We start from the raw sequence: 26,022 nt of genomic DNA, 5'->3' as shown, positions 1-26,022 counted from the left end.
GTCGCCATAAACACAGCCCCCATAAAACCTTGACCAGCTCTTTCTCAGTTGCCCAACAAGGTCTGACCATGGGAGAGTGAGAGAAAGAGAGAGAGCCTGGCTAAAGATGCCCAGTGTCCTGACTTCTAGTAAAGCAGGATTCATCTAGAAGGGTCCAGGCTGACCTTTGCATACTGCAGCTGTCACATGGCTAGACATGGGGATCCGGGCTGCAGGTGTAACCCAACCAGTTAACACCTGCAGGGTCTAGAAGAGCAGCCTGTGGTAGACAGGAGGCATGGAGCAGACAGATGTTACAGAAGCAATATACATGCCCATTATGTAGCCCCTAGCTTTCTCCTCCTCCTCCTCTCAGGTCACTCCTTTGTTGTTGGTGTGTGGGGGGAGGGCTAATTTCCCTACTGGGACCATTGCCTGAGCTTCCCACCACCCTTGGCTAAGCCCAGCTTGGCCTGGGCACCCTGATGGGTTCTCTGCCAGCTTGGTTGCTAACTCCACCCACCCAGTCACCCAGTCAAAGCTCCCCAGTGGCTGGGTTCTCCCCACTGCTGCCTATCTGTCTGGACAGCCCACCCTTTCTCCACGGGGAGCACCTACTGGGGGGGGGGTCCCCTCATTGCCTCTCATCACCTTGGTTGAGTCATGCCTGGAGACGGGATGACACACACTCCGTGTGACTCACCGGCTACCTGTCCCTGAGTTCGGCTCCGTTCTGAGGCCGTGAGTCTAACGACAAGAGGCTGGTGACAGGGACACTGAGTCAGGACCGTGTCCCCCACTCCTCCCCCACTGCACAGAGTTCAGGGATTCGTTTTTTTTCTACCTGTGAAGCGAAGCCATGGTAGGGGTTGGGGTACGCCCCCCAAGCCTGCTCCCTAATTGGCCTGGGTGGCCGCCATGTCTGCCCTGTTCTCTCTCTCTCTCTCTCTAGCGGCGGGCCATGTCTGCACAAGCGCACACACATTTTCCTCCCCTGTGCACAGGTGGACAATACCCTGGCCCAGCAGCCAGGGCTCTCAGGCCCAGGTCCACAGTCCGCCCCCTGCCAAGCAACCCGTCCAGATTCTTCGATCCACACCAGGCCTCAGCATCCCCATTTGTCTCTTCAAGTCCCTGGCTGGAGCCGGGGCTAGGGGAGGGGGCTCGGGCCCAGCGCCGCCGTCCCGCCCCCTCCCGTGGGCCGAGGGGCGGTGCGGGGCGGAGGCGGGGCTGCGGGGCCGGGGCGGCCCCCGCCGCGGCGCGGGCGGCATTCCTGGGAGGCCGGCGCTCTGACGTGGAGCGGGGGCCGCGGGCGAGCCGCTGGCGAGGGAGGTGGGGGCGGCGGCCCCGGGGGCTTCTTAAACCCCCCGTCCGGCCTGGCCTGCACTTCGCCAGTACCGCTCTGCCCCCGGAGGGAGAGACGCAGAAAGAGGGAGAGAGGCCCAGCAGCCCGAGTCCCCGCCAAAGTCCCCCATCGAGCCAGGCCGTCCGAGAACTTGGAGAGATCCGCAGCGCCGGACAGAGCCCAGACGACAATCGCCCTCCCGCACCGCGCGCCCCGACGACAGCGCCCCGCGCAGCAGCCAGCATGATGAACAACAGCGGCTACGCCGACCCCGCCGGCTTCGGCCTGGGCGACGAGGCGGACGAGATGCCGTCCACCGAGAAGGACCTAGCGGAGGACGCGCCGTGGAAAAAGATCCAGCAGAACACTTTCACGCGCTGGTGCAACGAGCACCTCAAGTGTGTGGGCAAGCGGCTCACGGACTTGCAGCGCGACCTCAGCGACGGGCTGCGGCTCATCGCGCTGCTGGAGGTGCTCAGCCAGAAGCGCATGTACCGCAAGTTCCACCCGCGCCCCAATTTCCGCCAGATGAAGCTGGAGAACGTGTCCGTAGCCCTCGAGTTCCTGGAGCGCGAGCACATCAAGCTCGTGTCCATCGGTCAGTGCCAGTGCGGGCCACCCGGGCACAGGCGTGGGGAGCGGGGGAGGGCTGCCCCGAGGCCGCGCGCGGCTGTCTGGTGTCCGCACTCCTTTTGGGGGTGCCCCGGGCGAGGATCTAAGGGGGAGGATGGGGCTAGACCTCACCGACGCGGATCGGCGCGGGTCACGGGCGCCTCACGCGCACTCTCTCCAGCCTGGAGAGGACAGGGCCGGGGCTCCCGATGGATGGCTAGGGGGGCGGCGGCCCTCGTGCTCACAGCTAATGGCTTCCAGCCCCCTGCGCAGGGCCAGGGGCAGGCTGGGGCCAGGTCTCCGCCCGGAGAGCGGCGGGAGGCGCGCTCGCAGCAGCTCCAGGGCTCAGCACTCGGAAACCTAAAAAGGCACGGGGCAAGGGCTGGGAAGCCTTAACCCCTGCCTGCCCTCCCGGCCGAGCTGCTGCCTGCTGGGGAGTGGGCCCTGCCCCAGCCCACCCTGAGCCGGGGATTGGCTGGGCTGAAGGGTCGGGCGTCTGCGAGCTGGGGGAGGGAAGGGCCTGTGGAAGGGAGGAAGTCTCTGAGCCTAACCAGATTTGGAAGGTGTGTCAGTGAGGGTGGGGGTGGGGGAGGCATGTCGCCCCGCAGGCCTGAGGGACCCCCCCCCCAGCCCTGTCTGGCCCCTGGCACAGCAAAAGGCACCTAGCCCAGGAGCCCTGGGAAGGGGAACTCCACACAGGGCCAGGTGGGTCCCCAGTACACACACAGGCTAGCCCGGCACAAGTGGACATGTGTCTGTCCAACCCCGCTCTCCCCACAGGGCCATCTCCAGGCCTCCTGAATTAGCAACTGAGGTCAGCGGGGGTGGGGGCGCTTCACCCCAAGTGCGGTGCCCTCCCTGGGCCTCACCTCGCCGGTCCCAATACTGCCTCCCCTGTAACCCCCTCCCTCCCCCACCTGCCCTGAGCAGCCGCCTGCCCGGCCTGGAAATAGCCCTGTCTCCGTGACACAGCAGATGTCTCTGAGCTTTCCAGAAGGACAAGCCTGAGGGCAGGGGGTGGGGGCGGGGCGCTGGTGTGTGTGTGTGTGTGTGTGTGTGTAGCCAGGCCTGGGGCAGCTTGGGGAGCAGGTACCCTGCTAGTATCTGACAGGCAGCAGGACAGCCTGTCCCTAGGGGGGTCTCCAAGGGACTCTGCGGAACGTGCTAGCCAGCCGCTCCCCCTCCCCTGCTGGCTGCAGGGGGCTCGGGCCCCTGTCCAGGCCTGCTCCTTTCCCTGCCTACCTCTCCCCTCCCTCAGCCCATCCTGGAAGTAGGGGGTGGGCGGAGAGGGACTTGGCTCGCAGCTTTGAGGGGCCAGCTCAAAGCAGAGGGGGGAAAAGTCAGCTCTGGTTGGAGGGTGGCGAGTGGGAAGTTCCCAGAGAGGAAGGGGAGCGGGGAGCCCGCCCCATGTGGGCCAAGTGGCTGGCTCCATGATGAGATAAGCTGCCAGCAGTTCAACTGCTGCCCGCAACTCCCCTCACCCTCACCCCTGCCCCAGGTTTAGTGTGGGAAGGGGCTGTCCTGGGGGTTGCCACTCCCCCTCCACCACCACCCTTCCCCTCCCCGCCCCTGCATTGTCTCAGGAACCAAAATCCAGCATCTGGACACCTGGGAGGGGTCAACAAGACCCCCTCCCCCTTCTGTTTCCGGGAGAAGGGAAGCGAGGGTCGCCTAGGGTAGGGAGCTAGGAACTGGGATGGGAGGCTGAGCTTAAAGGAGCCCTGCGCCCTCCCCTACCCCCATTACCGTCCCAGGCAGCCCTGTGCAGGCCCCCACTGCCCCCCCAAGCCCCTCCGAACAAAGGGGCCTAGCAGGGGCTCTGTCCCGCAGCTGTTCCCCAGTTGCTAGTCCTCCTGGAGCCAAGAGCAGAGGGAGGGGCTGTGGGGGACAGCAGCTGTCCCGTTCTCTCTCTCAGCCCAGCCCTCTTTCCTCCCCACTGGAGGCCTAGGGTGGCCTCTGGGGCTTGCTCTGGGGCCCCTGCCACCCCTTTGGGGGTACCCCCAACAGGGAGAGGGGGTACCTGGCTGCTCAGGGAGAAGCAGCAGCTCCATTGGTTGAGCTCCCCTCTGCCTGGCCTTTGGTGGGGGCAGAAGGAGGAAGGTCATTGCTCCCAGAGCAGGACTCTGTGCTCAAGCCCAGACCACTTGCTGGCTGGCCCAGGGCCAGGTGCTGGGGAGTAAGCTGTGGCTGCAGCAGATACAACTGACGCCCCCTCACCCACAAACAAGCCCCCTTTCCTCCCTCCAGAGCTGCCTCCCAGGGGCTGGTTTGCCCTTGGCCAGAGGCCTTTCTCAGGGGGCGTCCGGCTCAGTGGCAAAGGCTGAAGGTCATCAGGGGCACCCGTGGCATCAGCCTATGTGAAAGTTATGGGGCCTCTGTGTGTGTGTGTGTGAGAGAGAGAGAGAGAGAGAGAGAGAGAGAGAGCAGGAAAGCCTGCAGCACCAGGGGGCCTACAGCGGGTGTGTCATGGAATCTGAGAGCTGCCAAGCCATTGTGCTGCTGAGGAGCCAGGGGAAAGGGGCGGGCTGGGGGGAAGGAAGGATGAATCGTGAGGGGGAGAGGGGAGCCCCAGGGCCCTGGGCCAGGCAAACGCACATGGCACACATCCCTCCCTGGCAGGTGGGGGACGCTGCCCGAGTTCCCCCAACCCTTTGGTCTCCTAACAGACACCCTTGCCCAAGACCTGGAGAAGCAGAGAGGAAAAGCTGTGTTGTAAGGGGGGAGCCTGGGCCCCACCCTCTCCCATCTCCCAGGCAACCTCAGTAAACATGGCTTGTCCTCTGTCCCCTCCCGGCCTCCTAGGGGCAGGCTCCAGGCAGGCCTTGTCCTTTGCAAAAGGGCTGGTTCCAAAGGACTGCCCTCTGGCCCCACCCTCTGGGACTGTTAAGAAGGGGAGTGAGGCCCCTTAACCCTAACCCTAACCCCTTAGCCTGCCTCACAGGGACAAGTGCAAGATGTCTTGGCTTGTGAGTCAGCGTTCTGCATGGGTGACAATGGCACTCCCAAGCTCCCTCCTCCTCCCCAGAACAGCTCTGTTCCAAAAGGCCTTTCCAGCGTCTGGCATAGTCCAGGCGGAACCTGCCTCATCTCCCCCCACCTCCCCAATTATAGCTTTTAAAATATTCATCCAATTGGTATTTATGGAGGTGACCCTACCAAGTTGTAGGTGCTCAGCGAGAAAGCAAGAGGAGACCCAGTCTAGGGCAGAAGCCAGACCCATACGAGAAAGGCTTCTGGTCTGTGATCCCGCTTGGCGTGCAGAGTGAGGGGCGGGAAGGCATTATAAAGGGGTGGTGGATATGCCTGAGTCTTGCTGTGGCGGTGGCTTCATGGGTAGGCCGATCCGTCCTTACTCTCAAACCCGTGAAGCTGGTTGTGTGGTCCATGCAGCTCGGTAAGGTACAGGAGACAGACTCAGCGAGGGAAGCTGCACCCTAGAGGACTTGGTGTCCGAGCAGGTGATGTGTGAGGGGGCGGGGGCTCCGAGGGCAGGACCAGGCTGTAGGTGGGGGAGAGTGGGCCATCCTGAGTGGGTTACCTGCCATGCCCTGCAGATAGCAAGGCCATTGTGGATGGAAACCTGAAGCTCATTCTGGGGCTCATCTGGACGTTGATCCTGCACTACTCCATCTCCATGCCCATGTGGGAGGATGAGGACGACGAGGATGCCCGCAAACAGACACCCAAGCAGCGCCTGCTGGGCTGGATCCAGAACAAGGTGCCCCAGCTGCCCATCACCAACTTCAACCGAGACTGGCAGGACGGCAAAGCCCTGGGCGCCCTGGTGGACAACTGCGCTCCTGGTGAGTGGGCTGGTGGGCACATCAGAGCGCGCCCTGGTCTGGAGGGACAAGCAGGCATGAGCCCTCTGAGTGCCGGGGCCCCATTCCGGCCCTAGGGGGGAGGGCCTCTTGAGCAAGACGCTTGAGAATGCGCCGGGAGCATCTTGGAGAAAGGATTGAGGCTCAGGATGAGATTGGTGTGACCCAGCCCTGCCACTCTCTGGCTGCAGTCTCTGACGTGATGAGGTAGGGACTAGACCAAGGCAGTGCAGGCAAAACCCCTCACCCCCATCACTGCCCACACCCCTGCCAGATCCAGTTCCCTTTCTGACCCTCCATGTGGGGTCAGCCAGGGAGCAGAGCCTGGAGGGAAAGGGAAGAGAGGGGTGCATGTTGCCTGGGAGGCATTCCCAGCTGCTGAACTATTGCCTGCGGTCGGTCAGCAGGCTGCCAGCAATGAGCTCAGCTGCTCCAGCCAGTCACGGATTCCACCCTTTCAGCCACCCCCTCCCCATCGAGGCATGGCACCTCCCCTTTCCAGTGCTGACAGCTGGACAGGGCACACTTCCACCATGCACCCCCCTTTGGGAGGGCCTCGGGCCTGCCTTGTGTTCTTCCCGAGGCTAGGCTCTCGACAGCTGTGGCGAAGAACTCATCCTTTCCACCAAGAGGAGGTCCTTCCATGCCTCAGTTTCCCCAGGTAGACAGAGAGAGGTAGCCCTTGTGTCCCCAGGCTTGGCGTGAGAAGGGCTTAGAGCACTGGGACTTCTGGAGGATGAGGCCTCTGTGGGGCAGGGACCCTGAGCTCTGTGCACCCTTGAACAGGAGAAGAGCAGTCTGCTAGGAGTGGAGAGGGGGCAGTGCTATCCTGGGGGGTCGGTGTCCAGGGGCCAGGGCAGATAGGAGGCTGGCTGATAGGGCTGGTGCCAGCTTGCATGAGCCAAGGCAGAAAGGCCTCATTGTTGGTGCCTCTGCTTGCCCACTGGTGGATCAGCTGGTGGATGCAGCAGTGGGCGGTAACAGCAGGAACCTGGTCCATCCAGGGTTGGAGCTGATTGGAAAGGGGTGTGAGCCTCCACCCCCGCCATCTGCTGAGGAAGTGGGAAGAATAGTTGCTCCAGGCTCTAGCTGAGCAGCCTGCCCCTCACCACCCTCTCCCGCTGCATCTTTGCAGGTCTCTGCCCAGACTGGGAGGCCTGGGACCCCAACCAGCCCGTGCAGAATGCCCGAGAAGCTATGCAGCAGGCTGACGACTGGCTCGGAGTACCCCAGGTGTGCTCACGGAGGGGGTGCTGTGGGGCACAGGCGGTTGGTGGGAAGGGAGAGATCGGGTTTCTGGGGTACCTGGTTCAAGAAGTCCCCTTCCTCCTTATGAACTATTTCCCTGACATGTGACAGGTGATTGCCCCAGAGGAAATTGTGGACCCCAACGTGGATGAGCACTCCGTCATGACCTACCTGTCCCAGTTCCCCAAAGCCAAACTCAAACCTGGGGCCCCCGTCCGCTCCAAGCAGCTGAACCCCAAGAAGGCCATTGCCTATGGGCCTGGTACGTGCCACCCTCCCCTGGCCAGCCCCGTAAGGCCGGTCCCGCGTGTTTGTGTGGGTGTGTGTGTAGGGGCGCAGGGGAGTGCTCTGGGTGACCTGGCTCCACTTCTGCCCGTCAGGCATCGAGCCCCAGGGCAACACCGTGCTGCAGCCTGCCCACTTCACCGTGCAGACCGTGGATGCTGGCTTAGGCGAGGTGCTGGTCTACATTGAGGACCCAGAGGGTCACACGGAGGAGGTAGGGCGAAGCCTGGGGGAGTCATGGGATCGGTACCCTTCCCACTGCCGCCCTTGCTCAGGAAAGGCCTCAAGGTGGCTGTTGGAGCCACTCACCATGCTGTGAAGGCCAGTCAGCAGCATGCTGCGGGGGTCAGGAAGGGCTACGACCACCGTGGTGCTCCAACTGTCCCCCTTCCGACAGGCCAAGGTGGTTCCCAACAATGACAAAGACCGCACCTATGCTGTCTCCTATGTGCCCAAGGTCGCTGGGTTGCACAAGGTATGTCCGATAGAACACCCTGCCCTTCCTGCTGCGCAGCTCTGGCCAAAGGACTCTGCTCCCTGTCCACACCCCTTCCCATCACCATTGCTGTGTCCGGGAAGCTCATGTGTGACCCTGATCGCAGGTGACTGTCCTCTTTGCCGGCCAGAACATCGAGCGCAGCCCCTTCGAGGTAAATGTGGCCATGGCCCAAGGGGATGCCAACAAGGTCTCGGCCCGTGGCCCTGGCCTGGAACCTGTGGGCAACGTGGCCAACAAGCCCACCTACTTCGACATCTACACTGCAGGTAAGGGTGCTGGTGGCAGGCAGGAGCTGGAGCCGGGAAGGCAAGCTGGGTGGTTGCAGGACCAGGGTGTCACTGGAGCCGGGGACATGGACTGCCTTTGCCCATGACAGGGGCGGGCACGGGCGATGTCGCCGTGGTGATCGTGGACCCCCAGGGCCGACGGGACACCGTGGAAGTGGCCCTGGAGGACAAGGGCGACAACACTTTCCGCTGCACCTACAGGCCAGTGATGGAGGGGCCGCACACGGTGCATGTGGCCTTTGCTGGTGCACCCATCACCCGCAGCCCTTTCCCCGTCCACGTGGCAGAAGGTGAGGGCTCACCTCCATTCCTTCATCCCTCGCCGTCACCTTGGGCTGGGAGCATTGGCAGGCACATCCCTGCGTCCAAGGACTTACAGGCTGTGAAGCATTACATCCGCAGGCTCCGGGGGTGGGGGCAGCCAAGGAAGGGGTCTGCGCACACTGCAACCCCACCGTGTGCACCTGCCCAGCCCAAGGTAGCTGGGCCCAGTGAGAAGAGGGTGCAGAAGCCATGAGGAAGGGTGGCAGATAGGGGCCACCACCGTGAAGGGGTCAGAGGGGAAGTGACAAGACCATGTGTGAGATAAGGACACACTCGGTGAGCTCTGGCCAGCTCTGGCCTTATTTTCTGTGGCATGCCCAGAGGGGCTGCCTGCTTGGTGGCACTCACATGGGCTCCATGCCAGGCTGAGGCCCTGCTCTTGCGCCCTAGGCTGAGGTCCTTGGCCTGCCTGTGTACGGGACAGAACAGCTCTTGTTCTGGATGCACTTCACTCCCAGGGTGACTACACTGGACGGCCTGGGTGCCTGGCTGAATGAGCTCTCGGGTGTGGATCAGGGCCTTCCGTGTTGCTCTCAGCCCGCTCCCAGCCCACAAGTGCAAGGCTGGGAGAAACCCAGCGGGAAAAGTTTTCTGGAAACCAGGTCCCTGCCCAGTACAGCCAGCAGCCCCATTGTGTGGGGGATCAGAGGAAGTGTCCAGAACAGGCTGAGGCCCGCCCCCTCCGACACCCCCTTACCTCTTTTTTCCTCCCCACTTCCCTCCTACAGCCTGTAATCCTAACGCCTGCCGGGCTACTGGGCGGGGCCTGCAGCCTAAGGGTGTACGCGTGAAAGAGGTGGCGGACTTCAAGGTGTTCACCAAGGGTGCTGGCAGCGGAGAGCTCAAGGTCACGGTCAAGGGGCCAAGTGAGTACCAGGGGCCTGGGGGAAGGGAAGGGGCATGGTGCAGGGAGAGGCAGCACAGGGTGGGGGGAGGGTGTGACCTGATGTGGCGGGATGGGGCAGGGCCTGATCCCTGAGGACAGTTAGCAGGCTGATTGAGGCTCCCCTACCCGGCTTCCCCCCAACACTGCTCTGGGCTGTTAAGCACCAAGTTGACATCCAGGGACAATGTCCCTTCCCCCGGGACACTGTTCCAAAGGGGCTGACAGAATTCTGGCTTCCATCCTCCCTGCTCCCACTTCCCGCAGAGGGTACAGAGGAGCCGGTCAAAGTGCGAGAGGCCGGGGACGGTGTGTTTGAGTGCGAATACTACCCTGTGGTACCTGGAAAGTACGTAGTGACCATCACGTGGGGCGGCTACGCCATCCCCCGCAGGTGAGCACTTCCCCACCCCACCCCTTTGTGTCCAGGCCATCCCAGCGGGAGAGGAAGGGTGGGGACACTGAGGAGGGTGTGTGTGCGTGTGCTATGGAATGGGAGTGGGTAGGGACCCTTCCCAGTACTAATACCAGCTCCTCTTGGGGTCTCCAGCCCCTTTGAAGTCCAGGTGAGCCCTGAGGCAGGGACACAGAAGGTTCGGGCCTGGGGGCCTGGTTTGGAGACCGGCCAGGTGGGCAAGTCAGCCGACTTTGTGGTGGAGGCCATTGGTACAGAGGTGGGGACACTGGGTAAGTGGTGAGCTGTGGCAGCAGGTGGGACTTGACGGGGGTTGGGGGACTTTCTCAATGTTCAGGTTGCCTTCTGTGTGTCCACTCACCTCCTCCTACCTTACACCCCCAGGCTTCTCCATTGAGGGGCCATCACAAGCCAAGATTGAGTGTGATGACAAGGGGGACGGCTCCTGTGACGTGCGGTACTGGCCCACGGAGCCCGGGGAGTACGCCGTGCATGTCATCTGTGACGACGAAGACATCCGTGACTCACCCTTCATCGCCCACATCCAGCCAGCCCCACCTGACTGCTTTCCGGATAAGGTATGGCCCTGCTCCTGCAGGCTATCCTAGCCTGGGGGCTGGCTGATCACCCCCAGTCTCTAACCCCGCTCTCTCTTTCCTTCCTCCACTTCATAGGTGAAGGCCTTTGGCCCTGGCCTGGAGCCCACTGGCTGCATCGTGGATAAGCCCGCCGAGTTCACCATCGATGCCCGTGCTGCTGGCAAGGGAGACCTGAAGCTTTATGCCCAGGTGGGACATGGCCTGGCCTCTGCCGCCCCTCACTAACCCCTGCGGGGTGGGCAGTTGTAATAGCATCACAGAAAGTCAGGCAGGACTGGAAGATCTGGGGACAACCGGAAATGTTTTCTTAGGGTAAACGCCTTTTTGTAAGGTGCACCTGATTTGATAACTAAGATGTTAACGAGATGCTCAGTCTGGTGTTTGATGTCCCCTGAGAAGTGGACGAGTGTTCGAGGATCCTAGAAGGTGGCCCACCCCCACAGACACAGCCTCGGGCTGGGTCTCCTGGCTCCCAGGGTAGGCCCTAGACATGGGAGCATCTGGCCCTGGGCTCTTGTAACCTGATCCGCATCAGGTCCCTGGGGTGGGAAAAGCACAGGCGCCCTGCCCAGCCGTGGCCAGCAGAGGGCGCTGCGGGGTGCTCTGAAAGACCACTGCTAACACCTTGCTGGCTGCTGATGCTTACAGGACGCCGACGGCTGCCCCATTGACATCAAGGTGATCCCCAATGGCGACGGCACCTTCCGCTGCTCCTACGTGCCCACCAAGCCCATCAAGCACACCATCATCATCTCCTGGGGCGGCGTCAATGTGCCCAAGAGTCCCTTCCGGGTGCGCCCTACAAGCCCTGCCCTGCCTGCTGGACAAGAGGCACCATAAGGGAGTCCCAAGCCCTCAACACCCCCTCCTCCCACTATTGCCACTGGGGTGGGGAGGGGAGCTGGCTGCCAGGGTCCTAGCCTCAGGCAAGGGTCACTGAGTGGGAGCAGTCCTGGAGCAGGGAGTGGCCAGGCTGAGCACGGACCCTTCCCTGCAGGTGAACGTGGGGGAGGGTAGTCACCCTGAACGGGTGAAGGTGTACGGCCCTGGAGTGGAGAAGACTGGCCTCAAGGCCAACGAGCCCACCTACTTCACCGTGGACTGCAGCGAGGCTGGCCAAGGTACGAGGACCGGGAGTCCCCTGCGGGAGGCAGGGTGGGCTAGGAGGTGGCTGGGCACGCACTCATGGCCTCTGCCTGCCTGTCCTTTAGGCGACGTGAGCATTGGCATCAAGTGCGCTCCCGGCGTGGTGGGCCCGGCGGAGGCTGACATTGACTTTGATATCATCAAGAACGACAATGATACCTTCACTGTCAAGTACACACCCCCCGGGGCTGGCCATTACACCATCATGGTGCTGTTTGCCAACCAGGTACCCTGGTCCTCAGCCTGCCCAGCTCCCAAATGAAGCCATAGGGCAGAGGGGGGCAGAGGCTCTGTGCCAGGCCACCTCATCCATGTGATGTCCCTGGGGCATCCATCCTGAACCAGCATAGGGGACGTGGTTTCTCTGCAGGGTCCTGACCGAGCCTCTTCCCCATATAGGAGATCCCTGCCAGCCCCTTCCACATCAAGGTGGACCCATCCCATGATGCCAGCAAGGTCAAGGCCGAGGGCCCTGGGCTGAATCGCACGGGTAGGTCTCTAAGGAGAGAGGCCATGGCAGGGGGGAGTGGGGTTGAGGCAGCCACCAGGCCCTCATCACTGTTCTCTGGTTGGACACCCCCACCCCACCCCACTCCAGGTGTGGAAGTGGGCAAGCCCACTCACTTCACGGTGCTGACCAAGGGAGCTGGCAAGGCTAAGCTGGACGTGCACTTTGCTGGGGCAGCCAAGGGCGAGGCTGTGAAGGACTTTGAAATCATAGACAACCACGACTACTCCTATACCGTCAAGTACACTGCTGTTCAGCAGGTGTGTCCCGGGCCTGCCTGGGGCTCTGGCTGTCCCTCCTCCAACCTCAGCTGGTCCCTGGCCCCCGCTTGCCTCCCATCCTCTCTCCAGGAATCCCTCTTGGAGGGTCCCCTCAGCCCCAGGGGGTTGCTATAGGACGTGCAGGTGCCACCCAGCTCTGACCTCCCGTTGTACCCTGTAGGGCAACATGGCAGTGACAGTGACCTATGGTGGGGATCCTGTCCCCAAGAGCCCCTTTGTGGTGAACGTGGCACCTCCACTGGACCTCAGCAAAGTAAAAGTTCAAGGCCTCAACAGCAGTAAGTGGGGCAGGAGCTGCCCTGAGGAGGGAGTGGGGGCTGTTGGGATGGGCTCAGCCGGGGTCCCTGCTCACGGCCACCCTTGTGCTGCCCGCAGAGGTGGCTGTGGGGCAGGAGCAGGCATTCTCCGTGAACACGCGTGGGGCTGGCGGTCAGGGCCAGCTGGATGTGCGCATGACATCACCTTCCCGCCGACCCATCCCTTGCAAGCTGGAGGCTGTGGGCGGTGCCGAAGCCCAGGCGGTGCGCTACATGCCCCCTGAGGAGGGGCCCTACAAGGTGGACATCACCTACGACGGCCACCCAGTGCCTGGCAGCCCCTTTGCCGTGGAAGGTGTCCTGCCCCCAGATCCCTCTAAGGTGAGTTCAGGGCTGTGACTGAGCCGCGGGGACAGACGTCAAAGGGATTCAGGCACCCGGGGTGGGTACAGCACAGAACCCAGGGCCAAGGCCATTTCCACCCCAGGACTTGTCTTGGCGATGATTTAGCTGTAAAGAGCCTGCCCCTGGGACAAATTGCTTCTCCTGTCCACATCTGCATCTCCTTCTAGAATCATTGGACTTGGTCGGCAAGGGGGCGGGGATCTTGGGAGGGACCAGGCGTCAAGAACTGACACACCTGCCTCCGCCCCCTTAGGTCTGTGCTTACGGCCCTGGTCTCAAAGGAGGGCTGGTGGGCACCCCTGCCCCATTCTCCATCGACACCAAGGGCGCCGGCACAGGTGGCCTGGGGCTGACCGTGGAGGGGCCCTGCGAGGCCAAGATCGAGTGCCAGGATAACGGCGACGGCTCGTGCGCCGTCAGCTACCTGCCCACAGAGCCCGGCGAGTACACCATCAACATCCTGTTTGCTGAGGCCCACATCCCTGGCTCGCCTTTCAAGGCCACCGTGCGGCCCGTGTTCGACCCCAGCAAGGTGCGGGCCAGTGGACCCGGCCTGGAGCGCGGCAAGGCGGGCGAGGCAGCCTCCTTCACGGTGGACTGCTCAGAGGCAGGGGACGCCGAGCTGACCATCGAGATCCTGTCGGACGCCGGGGTCAAGGCTGAGGTGCTGATCCACAATAACGCCGATGGAACCTATCACATCACCTACAGCCCCGCCTTCCCTGGCACCTACACCATCACCATCAAGTATGGGGGCCACCCTGTGCCCAAATTCCCCACCCGCGTTCACGTGCAGCCTGCCGTGGACACGAGCGGCGTCAAGGTCTCAGGGCCTGGAGTGGAGCCACATGGTGAGTGAGGGAGGCAGGGGCGCAGAGGGCAGGAGGCGAGCAGGGTAGACTAGGGGTTCTCAAGGCAGTCTTAGGGGCCAGATACCCCCCACAAGGAGGAGCCTAGACATGAGAGCAGGGCCTGGAAGTGGCATTTGTCCCTGGATATATTTCTGGGGAGATCCTGCTTGTCCAGAGAAGCTAAGCATCCTGCCCCAGCAAACAGAGGGAGAAGCTTTGGGGGTAGCCAGCTGCCAGAGGTCAAGCAGGGTGGCTAGATGGGGCTCCCAGGAGGGGCGCCACTTTCAAGGCCCCTGGGGTGCCCAGTGGAGACAGAATGGAGAGGGAAATGAGGGCTGGGGTTGTGGCCGAGGGCTTCCTGCTCCCAGGGGAGGGTGCCCTGGTCCTGCCTGGCCCAGCAGCTGCAGAGTCTTGGCGGGGAAGGCTGCCCGTGTCCCACGCTAAACACGCATCTTCTGGGATGCAGGTGTCCTGCGGGAGGTGACCACTGAGTTCACTGTGGACGCAAGGTCCCTGACCGCCACGGGGGGCAACCACATCACGGCACGAGTCCTCAACCCCTCGGGCGCTAAGACGGACACCTACCTGACGGACAATGGTGACGGCACCTACCGCGTGCAATACACAGCCTATGAGGAAGGTGAGAGGCCCGCTCGGGGCAGCCAGGGATAGTGAGGGTGCCATTCCCTCCGCGGCTGACTCTGGCGTTGGCTTCCAGGTGTGCATCTGGTGGAGGTCCTGTACGATGACGTGCCTGTGCCCAGGAGCCCCTTCCGAGTGGGCGTGACAGAGGGCTGTGACCCCACCCGTGTGCGGGCCTTCGGGCCGGGTCTGGAGGGTGGCTTGGTCAACAAGGCCAACCGCTTCACAGTGGAGACCAGGTATCCCGACCCTGACCTGACGCTGTGACCACCCTCACCCCGTCCTCTCTTGGGGATCTGATCAGCAGCAAGTCAGCCCCTGTGGCCAGCCCTTCCTTCTGCTCCCCACTTCCTTCCCCGCCCTTGCCCCTTCCCCTCCGTTGAGGGAAGACTGTCCTCTCCTTGTAGGGGCGCAGGCACCGGGGGCCTAGGTCTGGCCATCGAGGGCCCCTCGGAAGCTAAGATGTCCTGTAAGGACAACAAGGATGGGAGCTGCACTGTGGAGTACATCCCCTTCGCCCCAGGGGACTACGACGTGAACATCACCTTTGGCGGGCGGCCCATCCCAGGTGGGCAGCAGAGGGCTCGGGGCAGGCCGCGGCTGGCAGCCAGCTTCACCAGGAGGGGAGGCGCCGGAGCATGGCTGGCGGTGGAACGTGGCAGACAGGGCACCCTACAGCAGGGAGGACAGGAGGCAGGACTGCGGTGGTGCCAGCTCCTCCAGTTCCTTTCCAAAGGCCCCTTCCCTGGAGTGCAAGGCCGTGCTGCCCTTGCTGTGGGGCTGGCCACTCAGATACAGTCCCAGACCATTCTTGCTGCCTGTCTGGGGACAGTCTAGCCCACTTGTTCTCCTTGCCAGCAGAGGGCACCACTGTACTCCTGCAGGCCCAAGTTTTCTCTATCAGCCACAACGTCAAAAATACGTCTTCTTTTATATATTTCTCATGTATTTTTTTAAATCTGTTTCTTTGAAAGCAGAGTTATAGAGAGAAAAGGAGAGGCAGAAATCTTCCATCTAGTGGTCACTCCTCAGATGGCCACCATGCTCAGGGCTGGGCCAGGCTGAAGCCAGGAGCTTCCGGCAGCACAAGGGCCGTCCTCGACTGCTTTCCCAGGCCAGGTGTTAGCAGGGAGCCAGATTGGAAATGGAGCACCCGGGACTTGAAGCAACGCCCGTGTGGGATGTTCGCACTGCAGACTCCGGCTTAACCTGCCTGTGTTTAATTTTTTAAACAAATATTCCACTTTTAGTAATTTCTTCATTCAGGAAGGTTTAACCTCAGCCAATGGGAGGTTTAACCTGACCCAAATGCAAGAGTTTTGCCCAGCCTCTGTGTGCAGCCATGTTCACTGGTTCTTGTCTGCGTGTTTTCAGCAGACTCCCCAGTGCTGCGGGCCTCTCGCAGGCAGGGGGGCTTCCTCGGTGCCAGGCCCCCATCCCAGCAGGTGAATGGGAGCTGAAGTCTTTCTCCTTGCAGGAAGCCCATTCCGTGTCCCAGTGAAGGACGTGGTGGACCCTGGGAAGGTGAAGTGTTCGGGGCCGGGACTGGGAGCTGGCGTCCGGGCCCGGGTACCCCAGACCTTCACCGTGGACTGCAGTCAAGCTGGCCGGGCCCCCCTGCAGGTGGCGGTGCTGGGACCCACAGGTACAGGCCGTGTGAGGCAATGGGGCGGTGTTGAATACCAGAAGGCCCTGCTGACCCCATTCGTCCTGACTAGGTGTGGCTGAGCCTGTGGAGGTGCGTGACAATGGGGATGGCACCCACACTGTCCACTACACCCCCGCCACAGACGGACCCTACACGGTAGCCGTCAAGTACGCTGACCAGGAGGTACCACGCAGGTGAGACCCTGCCTTGGGTTCCCAGCTCTGTGGCTGGGCGCTGGAGTCACTGTGGGGGCCTGGGGAGGGGGCCCTGTCCACTACCTGAGCCTCCCTGTGCCCCATCCGGCTCCTCCCCTGGGCTCCTGGCCTCCCCACGGGGTCTCCATGGGGATGGAGAAACAGTGCTCAGGCTACAGCTCGGGGTCCCCGGAAGACTCGGGGTGTGGTCTGGCCCTAAGGAATGGAATTTCCCATAGAGTCCTCCCTCTGCATGAACCCACTTGGGAGGGCTCCAGGCTGGCATACAGGGAGTCCACACTCCAGCTAATAGCTAATAGTCCATCTTCTCTGCCACCTTCCCCAGCCCCTTCAAGATCAAGGTGCTGCCTGCCCACGATGCCAGCAAGGTGCGGGCCAGTGGCCCTGGCCTCAACGCCTCTGGCATCCCAGCCAGCCTGCCCGTGGAGTTCACCATCGACGCTCGGGATGCCGGGGAGGGGCTGCTCACCGTCCAGATCCTGGTGGGTGGACACACGGCCCGCCCTCTCACCCCCTGGGCAGGCCATGGCAGCACAGGTGAGAGCTGACTGCTGTCTGCTTCTCCCCGTCCCAACACCAGGACCCAGAGGGTAAACCCAAGAAAGCCAACATCCGGGACAATGGGGATGGCACCTACACTGTGTCCTACGTGCCGGACATGAGCGGCCGCTACACCATCACCATCAAGTATGGTGGCGATGAGATTCCCTACTCTCCCTTCCGCATTCACGCCCTGCCCACTGGGGATGCCAGCAAGTGCCTCGTCACAGGTAGGCACCTTCCCTGCGCCCCCCCATGCTCCGCCTACCGCCTACCCCTTGAGTGCTTCCAGACTCCCCCGGGCCTGACACCCAGGGCAGCCCCCACGCCTCTCCCCCGCCTCCCCATCCCGCGTCCCTCCCCCACCCCCAGTGCTCACGTTCTTCTTTATTTCCAGTGTCCATTGGAGGCCACGGCCTGGGTGAGTCCCTTCCTCTTGTTACTAGGGGCTGAGGTGCTCAGGGGCAGCCGGGAACTGGGCACGGGACCAGAACTGGGCACAGGGACCCACAAGCCCTGACCTGACTCTTCCACCCTCTGCAGGTGCCTGTCTGGGTCCCCGCATCCAGATAGGAGAGGAGACGGTGATCACGGTGGACGCCAAGGCAGCAGGCAAGGGGAAGGTGACGTGCACGGTGTCCACCCCGGACGGGGCAGAGCTCGACGTGGACGTGGTGGAGAACCATGATGGTACCTTTGACATCTACTATACAGCGCCCGAGCCGGGCAAGTACGTCATCACCATTCGCTTCGGGGGCGAGCACATCCCCAACAGCCCCTTCCACGTGCTGGTGAGTCCCACGGAGGTGGCAGAGCCAGGTTGGGGGGCTGCGGGGGCGGGACCCGGGGCCCACGTAGCTGCCATCGCGGGAGCCCAGGAGAAGCTGTCCCTGTATGTGCTGGGGGACCCTTGGGGAGGAAGGGAGAGCAACGCCCCCACCCGCCAGTCTGGCAGAGTGTAGCAGCTCTGGTCTGGCCCCTGCGTGGGGCTGAGCACTGAGCACTTCCAGTCTGCCCCAGTCTGCGTCCTCGCCTCTTCCCCGTGCCTTACCTCCCCAGGCGTGTGAGCCCCTGCCTCCCGAGGAGGAGCCTTCCGAGGTGCTGCCACTGCGCCAGCCCGGCGCCCCTCCCCGGCCCGGCTCACACTGGGTACTGCCGCCTCCCGCTGGCGCAGCCTCCTTCTCGCCTGCCTTCATCTCTTCTTCCGGTCTCTCCGCAGCAGACGGGGCTGGGGCTTGGTTTTAGTGGTGGTGGTGGGAGAGATCTCTTGGGGGAGGAGACAGGAGTCAGGGAGCCCCACGTGGGACACGGCGCCCACCTTTCCCTGCAGCAGGCTGTTCTTGTTTCCCCTTAAGCCTCTTGCTCTTTCCTTCACTCTGCAAGTGGAGTCACGACTTGGGGTAAAGTTTCTGAAGGCCCTCCCCCAGGCAGTGACTGTCGGCCCTCACCTCCCCACCCCTGCAGGCCACTGAGGAGCCAGTGGTGCCTGTGGAGCCCTTGGAATCCATGCTGAGACCCTTCAACTTGGTCATCCCCTTCACCGTGCAGAAAGGGGAGCTCACAGGTAGGGTCCTGGGGACCCTAGGCATGAGGGAGAACCCCTTTTAGGCCCTGGCAATGAGAACTGGGTGTCCAGAGAGGCCAGAGAGAGCTAGCCAGTGTCACACAGCAAGCTGGGGGGGGGACAGGCTGGAGCTCGGGCTGTTTGCACCCCTGGGGCAGCTTCATCTCCCTGCCCCCACTGACTGCTATAGGCCTCTGGGGATAGAAGCAGAGCCAGGAGCACAGGGTGGGGCAGCAGAGGAAAGCAGGGCAACCTCACCCTCCAGCCCCCGTGTAACTGTGTCTACCCCATAGGGGAGGTGCTCATGCCATCCGGGAAAACAGCTCGGCCCAACATCACCGACAACAAGGACGGCACCATCACGGTGAGGTACGCGCCCACCGAGAAAGGCCTGCACCACATGGGCATCAAGTACGACGGCAACCACATTCCCGGTGAGTGGGGCTGGCCGGGGTGCCAGGGCTAGAGTGGGCATGGCACAGGAACCATGGTGGTTTCCATGCTGCCTCCCTCCCCTGAGCAAGTGTTTGTGGACATGCCCTGGAGGTGCTGGGGAGCCTTACTTAGGTTCCAGGGGAGGCAGGCTTCCATGAGCCAGACCTCCGTGGCCAAGCTGGAGCTCTCAACAGAGAGCCTGCTGGGACATATCTGCTGATCTAGCACCCCCATCTGCCTGCCCCCAGGGAGCCCCTTGCAGTTCTACGTGGATGCCATCAACAGCCGTCATGTCAGTGCCTACGGGCCAGGACTGAGCCATGGCACGGTCAACAAGCCAGCCACCTTCACTATCGTCACCAAAGATGCTGGGGAAGGTGAGGGGAGGCGAGCTGCGGGGGGTTGGGTGCAGAACTGGGGGCAGAATCTGGGATCTCAACCCCACTTTCACCCTCACCTTCATCTCCTTCTACAGGGGGACTGTCACTGGCCGTGGAAGGCCCCTCCAAGGCAGAGATCACTTGTAAGGACAATAAGGACGGGACCTGCACCGTGTCCTACCTGCCCACAGCGCCCGGGGACTACAGCATCATCGTACGCTTCGATGACAAGCACATCCCAGGCAGCCCCTTCACTGCCAAGATCACAGGTAGGGAGGAAACGTGTGCAGGCAGACACAGGTTCATGGCCTGGCTGGGTCATCTGGAATAAATGCAAGGCACCCTGCAGACTCTGCCACAGACAGGAAGCCACTTCTGCACTTCGCAGAACCTCAGGCTATCCTTGAGGGTGGGGGTGTCAAGGATTCTGTGGACAGACGAGAAGACCTGCGCCCACAAGGCTGAGCCGCTCACTTAGCAGGAGGGCCCAGCCTAGCATTTGGGTTCTCGACACCAGGTGATGCTGGATTCAGACAGGCTCAGAGCTGCCACCATTTTAGCCCAGGTGGATCTGGGTATCTACTGGATTGCGGGGCCTCAGTGAATGCAGACTCTGCCTTCCACGGCTGCCAGTGCATTCGGTCCAGCACGGTCTGCCTGGGGCAGGTTTCTCAAGTCCCATGAGGGCAGAACCCGCCTGGAGTCACAAATCCCCATGCCCCTCCCCCCGTCACAGGGGATGACTCCATGAGGACGTCGCAGCTGAATGTGGGTACCTCCACGGATGTGTCCCTGAAGATCACGGAGAGCGACCTGAGCCAGTTGACTGCCAGCATCCGGGCCCCATCGGGCAACGAGGAGCCCTGCCTGCTGAAGCGCCTGCCCAACCGGCACATTGGTGAGCTGAGCGCCAGGCCAGGTGGGGAGGTGGCCTAGAGGGGCACGCTCCTCCTGATCGGCCTTCCCTCCCCACAGGAATCTCCTTCACCCCCAAGGAGGTGGGGGAGCATGTGGTGAGTGTGCGCAAGAGCGGCAAGCACGTCACTAACAGCCCCTTCAAGATCCTGGTGGGGCCGTCGGAGATCGGTGACGCCAGCAAGGTGCGCGTCTGGGGCAAGGGGCTCTCCGAGGGACAGACCTTCCAGGTGGCTGAGTTCATCGTGGACACTCGGAATGCTGGTACTTTCTCCCCACCTTCTTCCCTTAAGACCCACCTTTCAGCTGGCACCATTGGTAGCTCTTGTCCTGCCCAGCATCCCCTAGCCACGCCTGGGCTTACTCACTGATGGGACTCACAGTCCTGGCCCTTCAATGGGAGGGGACTGTCCCCAAGTGAGGGCTTCCAGGGTTGCACTGGGTTAGTCCCACCTTCACTTGCTGGAAATCCCAGAAGCCCGGCTTAGGGACTTTTTTCTAGGTTGCCTATCCCATGGCCCTTGTCCTGGGTCAGCACTTGGCCCACCCCTCCGCCTCCCACTGTGCCTTCTGCCTTACTGGCTGTGGCACCCTAGATGCCATTCTGGGTGGATCTTACAGCTAGGGGCAGGGAGAGCAGGGAGGCATAGGTGGCACAGAATGAGGCCAACATGTCCCCTCCCTGTTCTGCCAGGTTACGGTGGCTTGGGACTGAGTATCGAAGGCCCCAGCAAGGTGGACATCAACTGCGAGGACCTGGAGGATGGCACGTGCAAAGTCACCTACTGTCCCACCGAGCCTGGCACATACATCATCAACATCAAGTTTGCTGACAAGCATGTGCCAGGTGAGGCCGAGGGGCACTTATCAAGGCTGTGCAGGATGAGGGCAGTGGTGACCTGAGGGGGATCTGACTCTCCCATCCTCCCACTCCAGGAAGCCCCTTCACAGTGAAGGTGACTGGCGAGGGCCGCATGAAGGAGAGCATCACGCGGCGCAGACAGGCCCCGTCCATTGCCACCATCGGTAGCACCTGTGACCTCAACCTCAAGATCCCAGGTACTCGCTGCGGAGGGCCTGGGTGGGTCAGAGTGGTGGTGCTGTAGAGGCCAGGTGGTGGCCTGGGTCTCCCTACTCCTCTCACCCTGGCTTTCTGTCATCTGTCCCCTCCCAACAGGCAACTGGTTCCAGATGGTGTCTGCCCAGGAGCGCCTGACACGCACCTTCACACGCAGCAGCCACACATACACTCGCACGGAGCGCACGGAGATCAGCAAGACACGTGGTGGTGAAACCAAGCGCGAGGTGCGAGTGGAGGAGTCCACCCAGGTCGGCGGGGACCCCTTCCCCACCGTCTTCGGGGACTTCCTGGGCCGGGAGAGGCTGGGCTCCTTCGGCAGCATCACACGGCAGCAGGAAGGTGAGCCTGGCTCCAGCTCAGCTGGGAAATGGGGTCACATTGGCCAGGGACTACACCATACCCCAGCCGAGACAGGTCAGGCCTGGTCTGGAGGATAAGAAAGCAGGGAGGCTGGGAATGGCCCCGTAGTCACAGTGATTCCCCTCTGCCCACCCCACCCCTGCAGGTGAGGCCAGTTCTCAGGACATGACCGCGCAAGTGACCAGCCCGTCGGGCAAGACGGAAGCTGCTGAAATTGTCGAGGGAGAGGACAGCGCCTACAGCGTGCGCTTCGTGCCCCAGGAGATGGGGCCCCACACAGTCACCGTCAAGTACCGTGGGCAGCATGTGCCTGGCAGCCCCTTTCAGTTCACCGTAGGCCCCCTGGGTGAAGGCGGAGCCCACAAGGTGCGGGCCGGAGGCACAGGGCTAGAGCGAGGTGTGGCCGGCATGCCAGGTGAGGGGCCTGGGCCAGGGGGTGCCGGGAGCTGGGCTGGGGTCTGGGTGGCCAATGTAAGGGGCAGTGATGCTCAAGCCCCATTCCTGCCCTGCCTTCCTGCATCCAGCTGAGTTCAGCATCTGGACCCGCGAGGCAGGAGCCGGGGGCCTGTCCATCGCTGTGGAGGGTCCCAGCAAGGCAGAGATCGCATTTGAGGACCGCAAAGATGGCTCCTGTGGCGTCTCCTACGTGGTCCAGGAACCAGGTGCGGGGAGCGGGGAAGCTGGGCCTGTCTGACCTTCCAGACTGGGTTTGTGCTCACTGGCCAGGCAGAAGATACTTGGGACTGTAGGCTTCCCCATCGCCTGGGTTCCCCATTCCTGCTTGGCCCTGTCCCCTTCCACCCGAAGAACCCCAGGGGGATTCAGCCCGAGGCGGGCATGGCCTCTGCTAACTGGTCCATCCACTCCAGGTGACTACGAGGTCTCCATCAAGTTCAACGACGAACATATCCCCGACAGCCCCTTCGTGGTGCCTGTGGCCTCCCTCTCGGATGATGCTCGCCGTCTCACTGTCACCAGCCTCCAGGTGTGTGGCTTGGCAGTGGCCTTGGGAGGACCAGCTGGCTAAGACCCCTGCATGGCTGTACAGATGGCACTGGAGAGAGGCAGCCCCTGCCTCTAGTCGGGGCTGGGGGCTGGGGCCAGTGTTGCTGACAGGACTGCGAGAGCTGCATCAGGCTGCAGAGAAGACAGCTTCAACCGGGGACCAACCAGGACGCTGAGCATTCTTCCGTGGTCTTTGCAGGAAACAGGACTCAAGGTGAACCAGCCAGCATCCTTCGCAGTGCAGCTGAATGGTGCCCGGGGTGTGATTGACGCCAGGGTACACACGCCCTCTGGGGCCGTGGAGGAGTGCTACGTGTCTGAGCTGGACAGTGGTGAGCCAATGGGCCCGTCCCTGCCAGCCCTCTCCTGGACAGGACCCTGTGGAGAGGGGCAAGGAAGGAGATGGCTCACCCATCCACTCTCTCTGCCCACAGACAAGCACACCATCCGCTTTATCCCCCATGAGAATGGTGTCCACTCCATCGATGTCAAGTTCAATGGCGCCCACATCCCTGGAAGTCCCTTCAAGATCCGGGTTGGAGAGCAGAGTCAGGCTGGGGACCCAGGCCTGGTATCAGCCTATGGTCCTGGCCTCGAGGGGGGCACCACCGGTGAGTGCAGGCTGCAGGGATGTGTTGTTCGACCTTGCCCTGGGGGAGGCAAGGCCTGTGCTTGCTGAGCGCCCCCCGACTCACAGCCTTGCTCCCTCTGGCCCCCAGGCGTGTCGTCAGAATTCATCGTGAACACCCTGAGTGCCGGCTCAGGAGCCTTATCTGTCACCATCGATGGCCCCTCCAAGGTGCAGCTGGACTGTCGGGAGTGTCCTGAGGGCCACGTGGTCACGTACACTCCTATGGCCCCTGGCAACTACCTCATTGCCATCAAGTATGGTGGCCCCCAGCACATCGTGGGCAGCCCCTTCAAGGCCAAGGTCACAGGTGAGTGCCCCAGAGTGCTGAAGGAAGTCCACTTGACCCAGTCCATGCTGCAGCCAGTCCAGCCTGCCCAGCTTTGGTGGCCCTTCACATTCCCACAGTGCTGGCAAGTAGCTGATGACAGAGGCGGGCCTGGCTGTACGCCGCACACCTTCCATGGAGTCCTGTAGGATCTTTATAAATCCAGGCCTCTTCTTTTGCTTTTTCACCTGTGGCGGCTCCCTGTTGAACCTTCCCCCACTCACTGCCCCCAGCTGTCCTACACTTGTTTCCAACAAGGGACAGTGACTGTTTAGCCAAAGCTGCCTGAAGGAGCCCCTGGGTGGGTGTTACTATGGCAAAGCATCTTCCTCCGCCAGCTAACCTGAGTTGCCCGACAGGGCCTGAAGGGGTGAGACAGGAGCCATCAGGGCTCCCACACCTAAGGGGAGAGTGGGTTGTGCCTTGGGCATGGCTCTGGCATGGCATTTGCTCCTAGAATGCAGAGCCGAGGACAGGAAGTGGGCAGGCGGTCAGGCCCCCTCCGGGCAGGGTGGGGAGAAGCTGCCACAGTCAGCTGAGGGCCCACTGCCTAGGGAAGGGCAGAAAGCCCCCTCTGATCGGCTCGTGGCCACCCCACTCGGCCCCTCAGGTCCCCGGCTGTCTGGAGGCCACAGCCTTCACGAGACATCCACGGTCTTGGTGGAAACCGTGACCAAGTCATCGGCCAGCCGGGGCTCCAGCTACAGCTCCGTCCCCAAGTTCTCCTCGGATGCCAGCAAGGTGGTGACGCGGGGCCCTGGGCTGTCCCAGGCCTTTGTGGGCCAGAAAAACTGCTTCACCGTAGACTGCAGCAAAGCAGGCAAGCCTGGACAGGGTCCCCCTGGGGTGGGCTCGCCTTGGTGGATCGGGGGAGGCAGGCGGTAGAAGAGTGGGAGCAAGCCACCACAGAGGGTCTGGTGTTAAATGTGTCTGCCTCTGCCTCCTCTCCAGGCACCAACATGATGATGGTGGGTGTGCACGGGCCCAAGACCCCCTGCGAGGAGGTATATGTGAAGCACATGGGGAACCGGGTGTACAACGTCACCTACACTGTCAAGGAGAAAGGGGACTACATCCTCATTGTCAAGTGGGGCGATGAGAGCGTGCCTGGAAGCCCCTTCAAGGTCAACGTGCCCTGAACCCCAGAAGTGCCTCCCCCAGCCTCCACCCCCTCCTCCGGCCAGACTGACACACGTGCATACACACACACACACACACACACACACACGCAGGCAGACTGACTCGTCAGCACCCACGCGGGGTGTGAGTGAAGCGCTGCTGTGTCCCTCAACAAGATGGGTCCCCCTCTCTAGAAGGCAGTGGCCCAAGGACAGACTGGGGCCAAGGCCAGTGGGAGGCCTGGTGCTGGTGTGTGTGTGTGTGTGTGTGTGTGGGAAGAGTCATCCTCAAACCAACTGCTGGCCTCGGGAGGAGTTGGGGTGGGGACCCCGCCTCCAAGGACTGCACCTGCCCTTCTGTGAAGACTTGGAAAAGCAAGTACAATCAGAGAACAGCCCCGGACAAGCCATGCGTGGACTGGCTGCGAGCCACGTAACTCTGCCCGGGCAAGCTCCCTGGGGACTGATTTCTCTCCTTTTTTTTTTTTTTACGGTTGCACAGCTGTGCCCCATGAGGGGCCTTTTTTGTACACACTGCGAGGCCCAGCTTCCTGGGGGAACTTTTTGCACATGTCTTGTGGCTCATCTGGGAGCTGCCCTGGTGGGAAAACTCCAAATAAAGTGTGGCTGTCGCAGAGGCTCGGCTCGTCCTGCGGGTGTGCGCTCAGGGGTGAGGCTGGGTGGGGTGCTGGCCACTTTCCAGCCTCTTGACCCTGGAGACCAGAGGCTGAATCACCGTCTGAGGCCCAAGCCGTGCTCAGTTGGGGTTCGGAGAGCTGAAGGAGGGGTGATGGCCAGTCGGGTGGAGTTGGAGGAGGGGTGGTGGCCAGTCAGGTGGGGCTTTTGGAGCCTGTCCCAGAGGCCAGGGGCAGCTCTGCCTGGCCCCAGGGATGTTCCAGTTAGGACCTGAAGTGGGTGCTGCCTCGGGAATGCTCTCCACCCCACAGGCAAGAGGAGCTGTTTTGCACGCCTCACCTTGGTCCTGGCCAGCTCCCTGCGGTCCACCTGCACGCTGCAGCTACTGCCGTTGAAGGGGCTATGTTCCACTGCGCAGGGCAGCTCAGAGGCCTTTCCAGAGGACCCCTGTCGCTCCAGGCCACAGCCCAGGAGCTCACAGCCCCCACAAGTTTCCCCACTAAGGTAACTCAGGAGTGTGCCCACTGCTCCACTGCACTGTCCACCTCTGACCCCTCCTCTGGGCCCCTAGATTCTCCCAGCCCCCATCCTGCTCTTGGCCAACAGGAAGCTCCCTGGGGCAGCAACCCAGCCGCCATGGCCCACCCGGGCCACATTCACCACCCTCATCTCTGCCCACATCCTCGAAGCCACCCAATGGCTCCTGTCTGACAGGCCCTTCTGTAGGTGCTGGCAAACAAGGACAGGAGCACCTGACGGGCTGGGCTGGGCCAGCGCACAGC

The 26,022-nt window shown here is 62.3% G+C and overlaps 1 protein-coding gene across 3 annotated transcripts; it reads left to right on the top strand.

Annotated features, from left to right (window-relative positions):
- The first annotated feature begins 1,362 nt into the window (after positions 1-1,362).
- On the top strand, positions 1,363-24,759 carry FLNC (filamin C). 3 transcript variants are annotated; one of them, XM_041001971.1, is made up of 48 exons: positions 1,363-1,922; positions 5,491-5,739; positions 6,893-6,990; positions 7,117-7,267; positions 7,386-7,504; positions 7,688-7,765; positions 7,893-8,055; positions 8,166-8,366; positions 9,129-9,266; positions 9,551-9,677; positions 9,834-9,970; positions 10,083-10,276; positions 10,373-10,486; positions 10,946-11,089; positions 11,295-11,418; positions 11,509-11,669; positions 11,843-11,933; positions 12,042-12,211; positions 12,393-12,510; positions 12,608-12,870; positions 13,148-13,745; positions 14,212-14,385; positions 14,464-14,626; positions 14,795-14,955; positions 15,865-16,032; positions 16,106-16,229; positions 16,576-16,732; positions 16,831-17,020; positions 17,188-17,211; positions 17,334-17,581; positions 17,850-17,939; positions 18,255-18,354; positions 18,648-18,788; positions 19,038-19,166; positions 19,265-19,438; positions 19,906-20,067; positions 20,145-20,348; positions 20,779-20,931; positions 21,021-21,143; positions 21,262-21,504; positions 21,671-21,940; positions 22,050-22,187; positions 22,395-22,510; positions 22,730-22,862; positions 22,965-23,141; positions 23,250-23,468; positions 24,097-24,306; positions 24,438-24,759. In XM_041001971.1, the coding sequence occupies exons 1-48, from the start codon at positions 1,568-1,570 to the stop codon at positions 24,623-24,625; spliced, it is 8,172 nt and encodes a 2,723-aa protein (XP_040857905.1). In that variant the 5' UTR covers positions 1,363-1,567; the 3' UTR covers positions 24,626-24,759. The 3 variants fall into 3 exon arrangements, with proteins under 3 accessions (XP_040857905.1, XP_040857906.1, XP_040857907.1); XM_041001972.1 differs by lacking the exon at positions 17,850-17,939; XM_041001973.1 differs by lacking the exons at positions 17,188-17,211; positions 17,850-17,939; positions 21,262-21,504 and having other exon boundaries at positions 1,501-1,922; positions 24,438-24,695.
- Positions 24,760-26,022: the final 1,263 nt, after the last annotated feature.

The sequence above is a fragment of the Ochotona curzoniae genome, unplaced genomic scaffold (genome assembly GCF_017591425.1).
Source record: "Ochotona curzoniae isolate NIBS_2020 unplaced genomic scaffold, NIBS_Ocur_1.0 scaffold_2476, whole genome shotgun sequence".
Taxonomy (NCBI): domain Eukaryota; kingdom Metazoa; phylum Chordata; class Mammalia; order Lagomorpha; family Ochotonidae; genus Ochotona; species Ochotona curzoniae.
Note: the sequence above shows the minus strand (reverse complement) of the source record. Positions and strands in the feature narration are given on the sequence as shown.

Bases quoted from the DNA above. Each gene is read 5' to 3' on its own strand.
- FLNC (XM_041001971.1), top strand. From the start codon at position 1,568: ATGATGAACAACAGCGGCTACGCCGACCCCGCCGGCTTCGGCCTGGGC. The intron at 12,212-12,392 runs GTGTGTCCCGGG...TGTACCCTGTAG, and splicing joins AGTACACTGCTGTTCAGCAG to GGCAACATGGCAGTGACAGT. The intron at 23,142-23,249 runs GTGAGTGCAGGC...TCTGGCCCCCAG, and splicing joins CCTCGAGGGGGGCACCACCG to GCGTGTCGTCAGAATTCATC.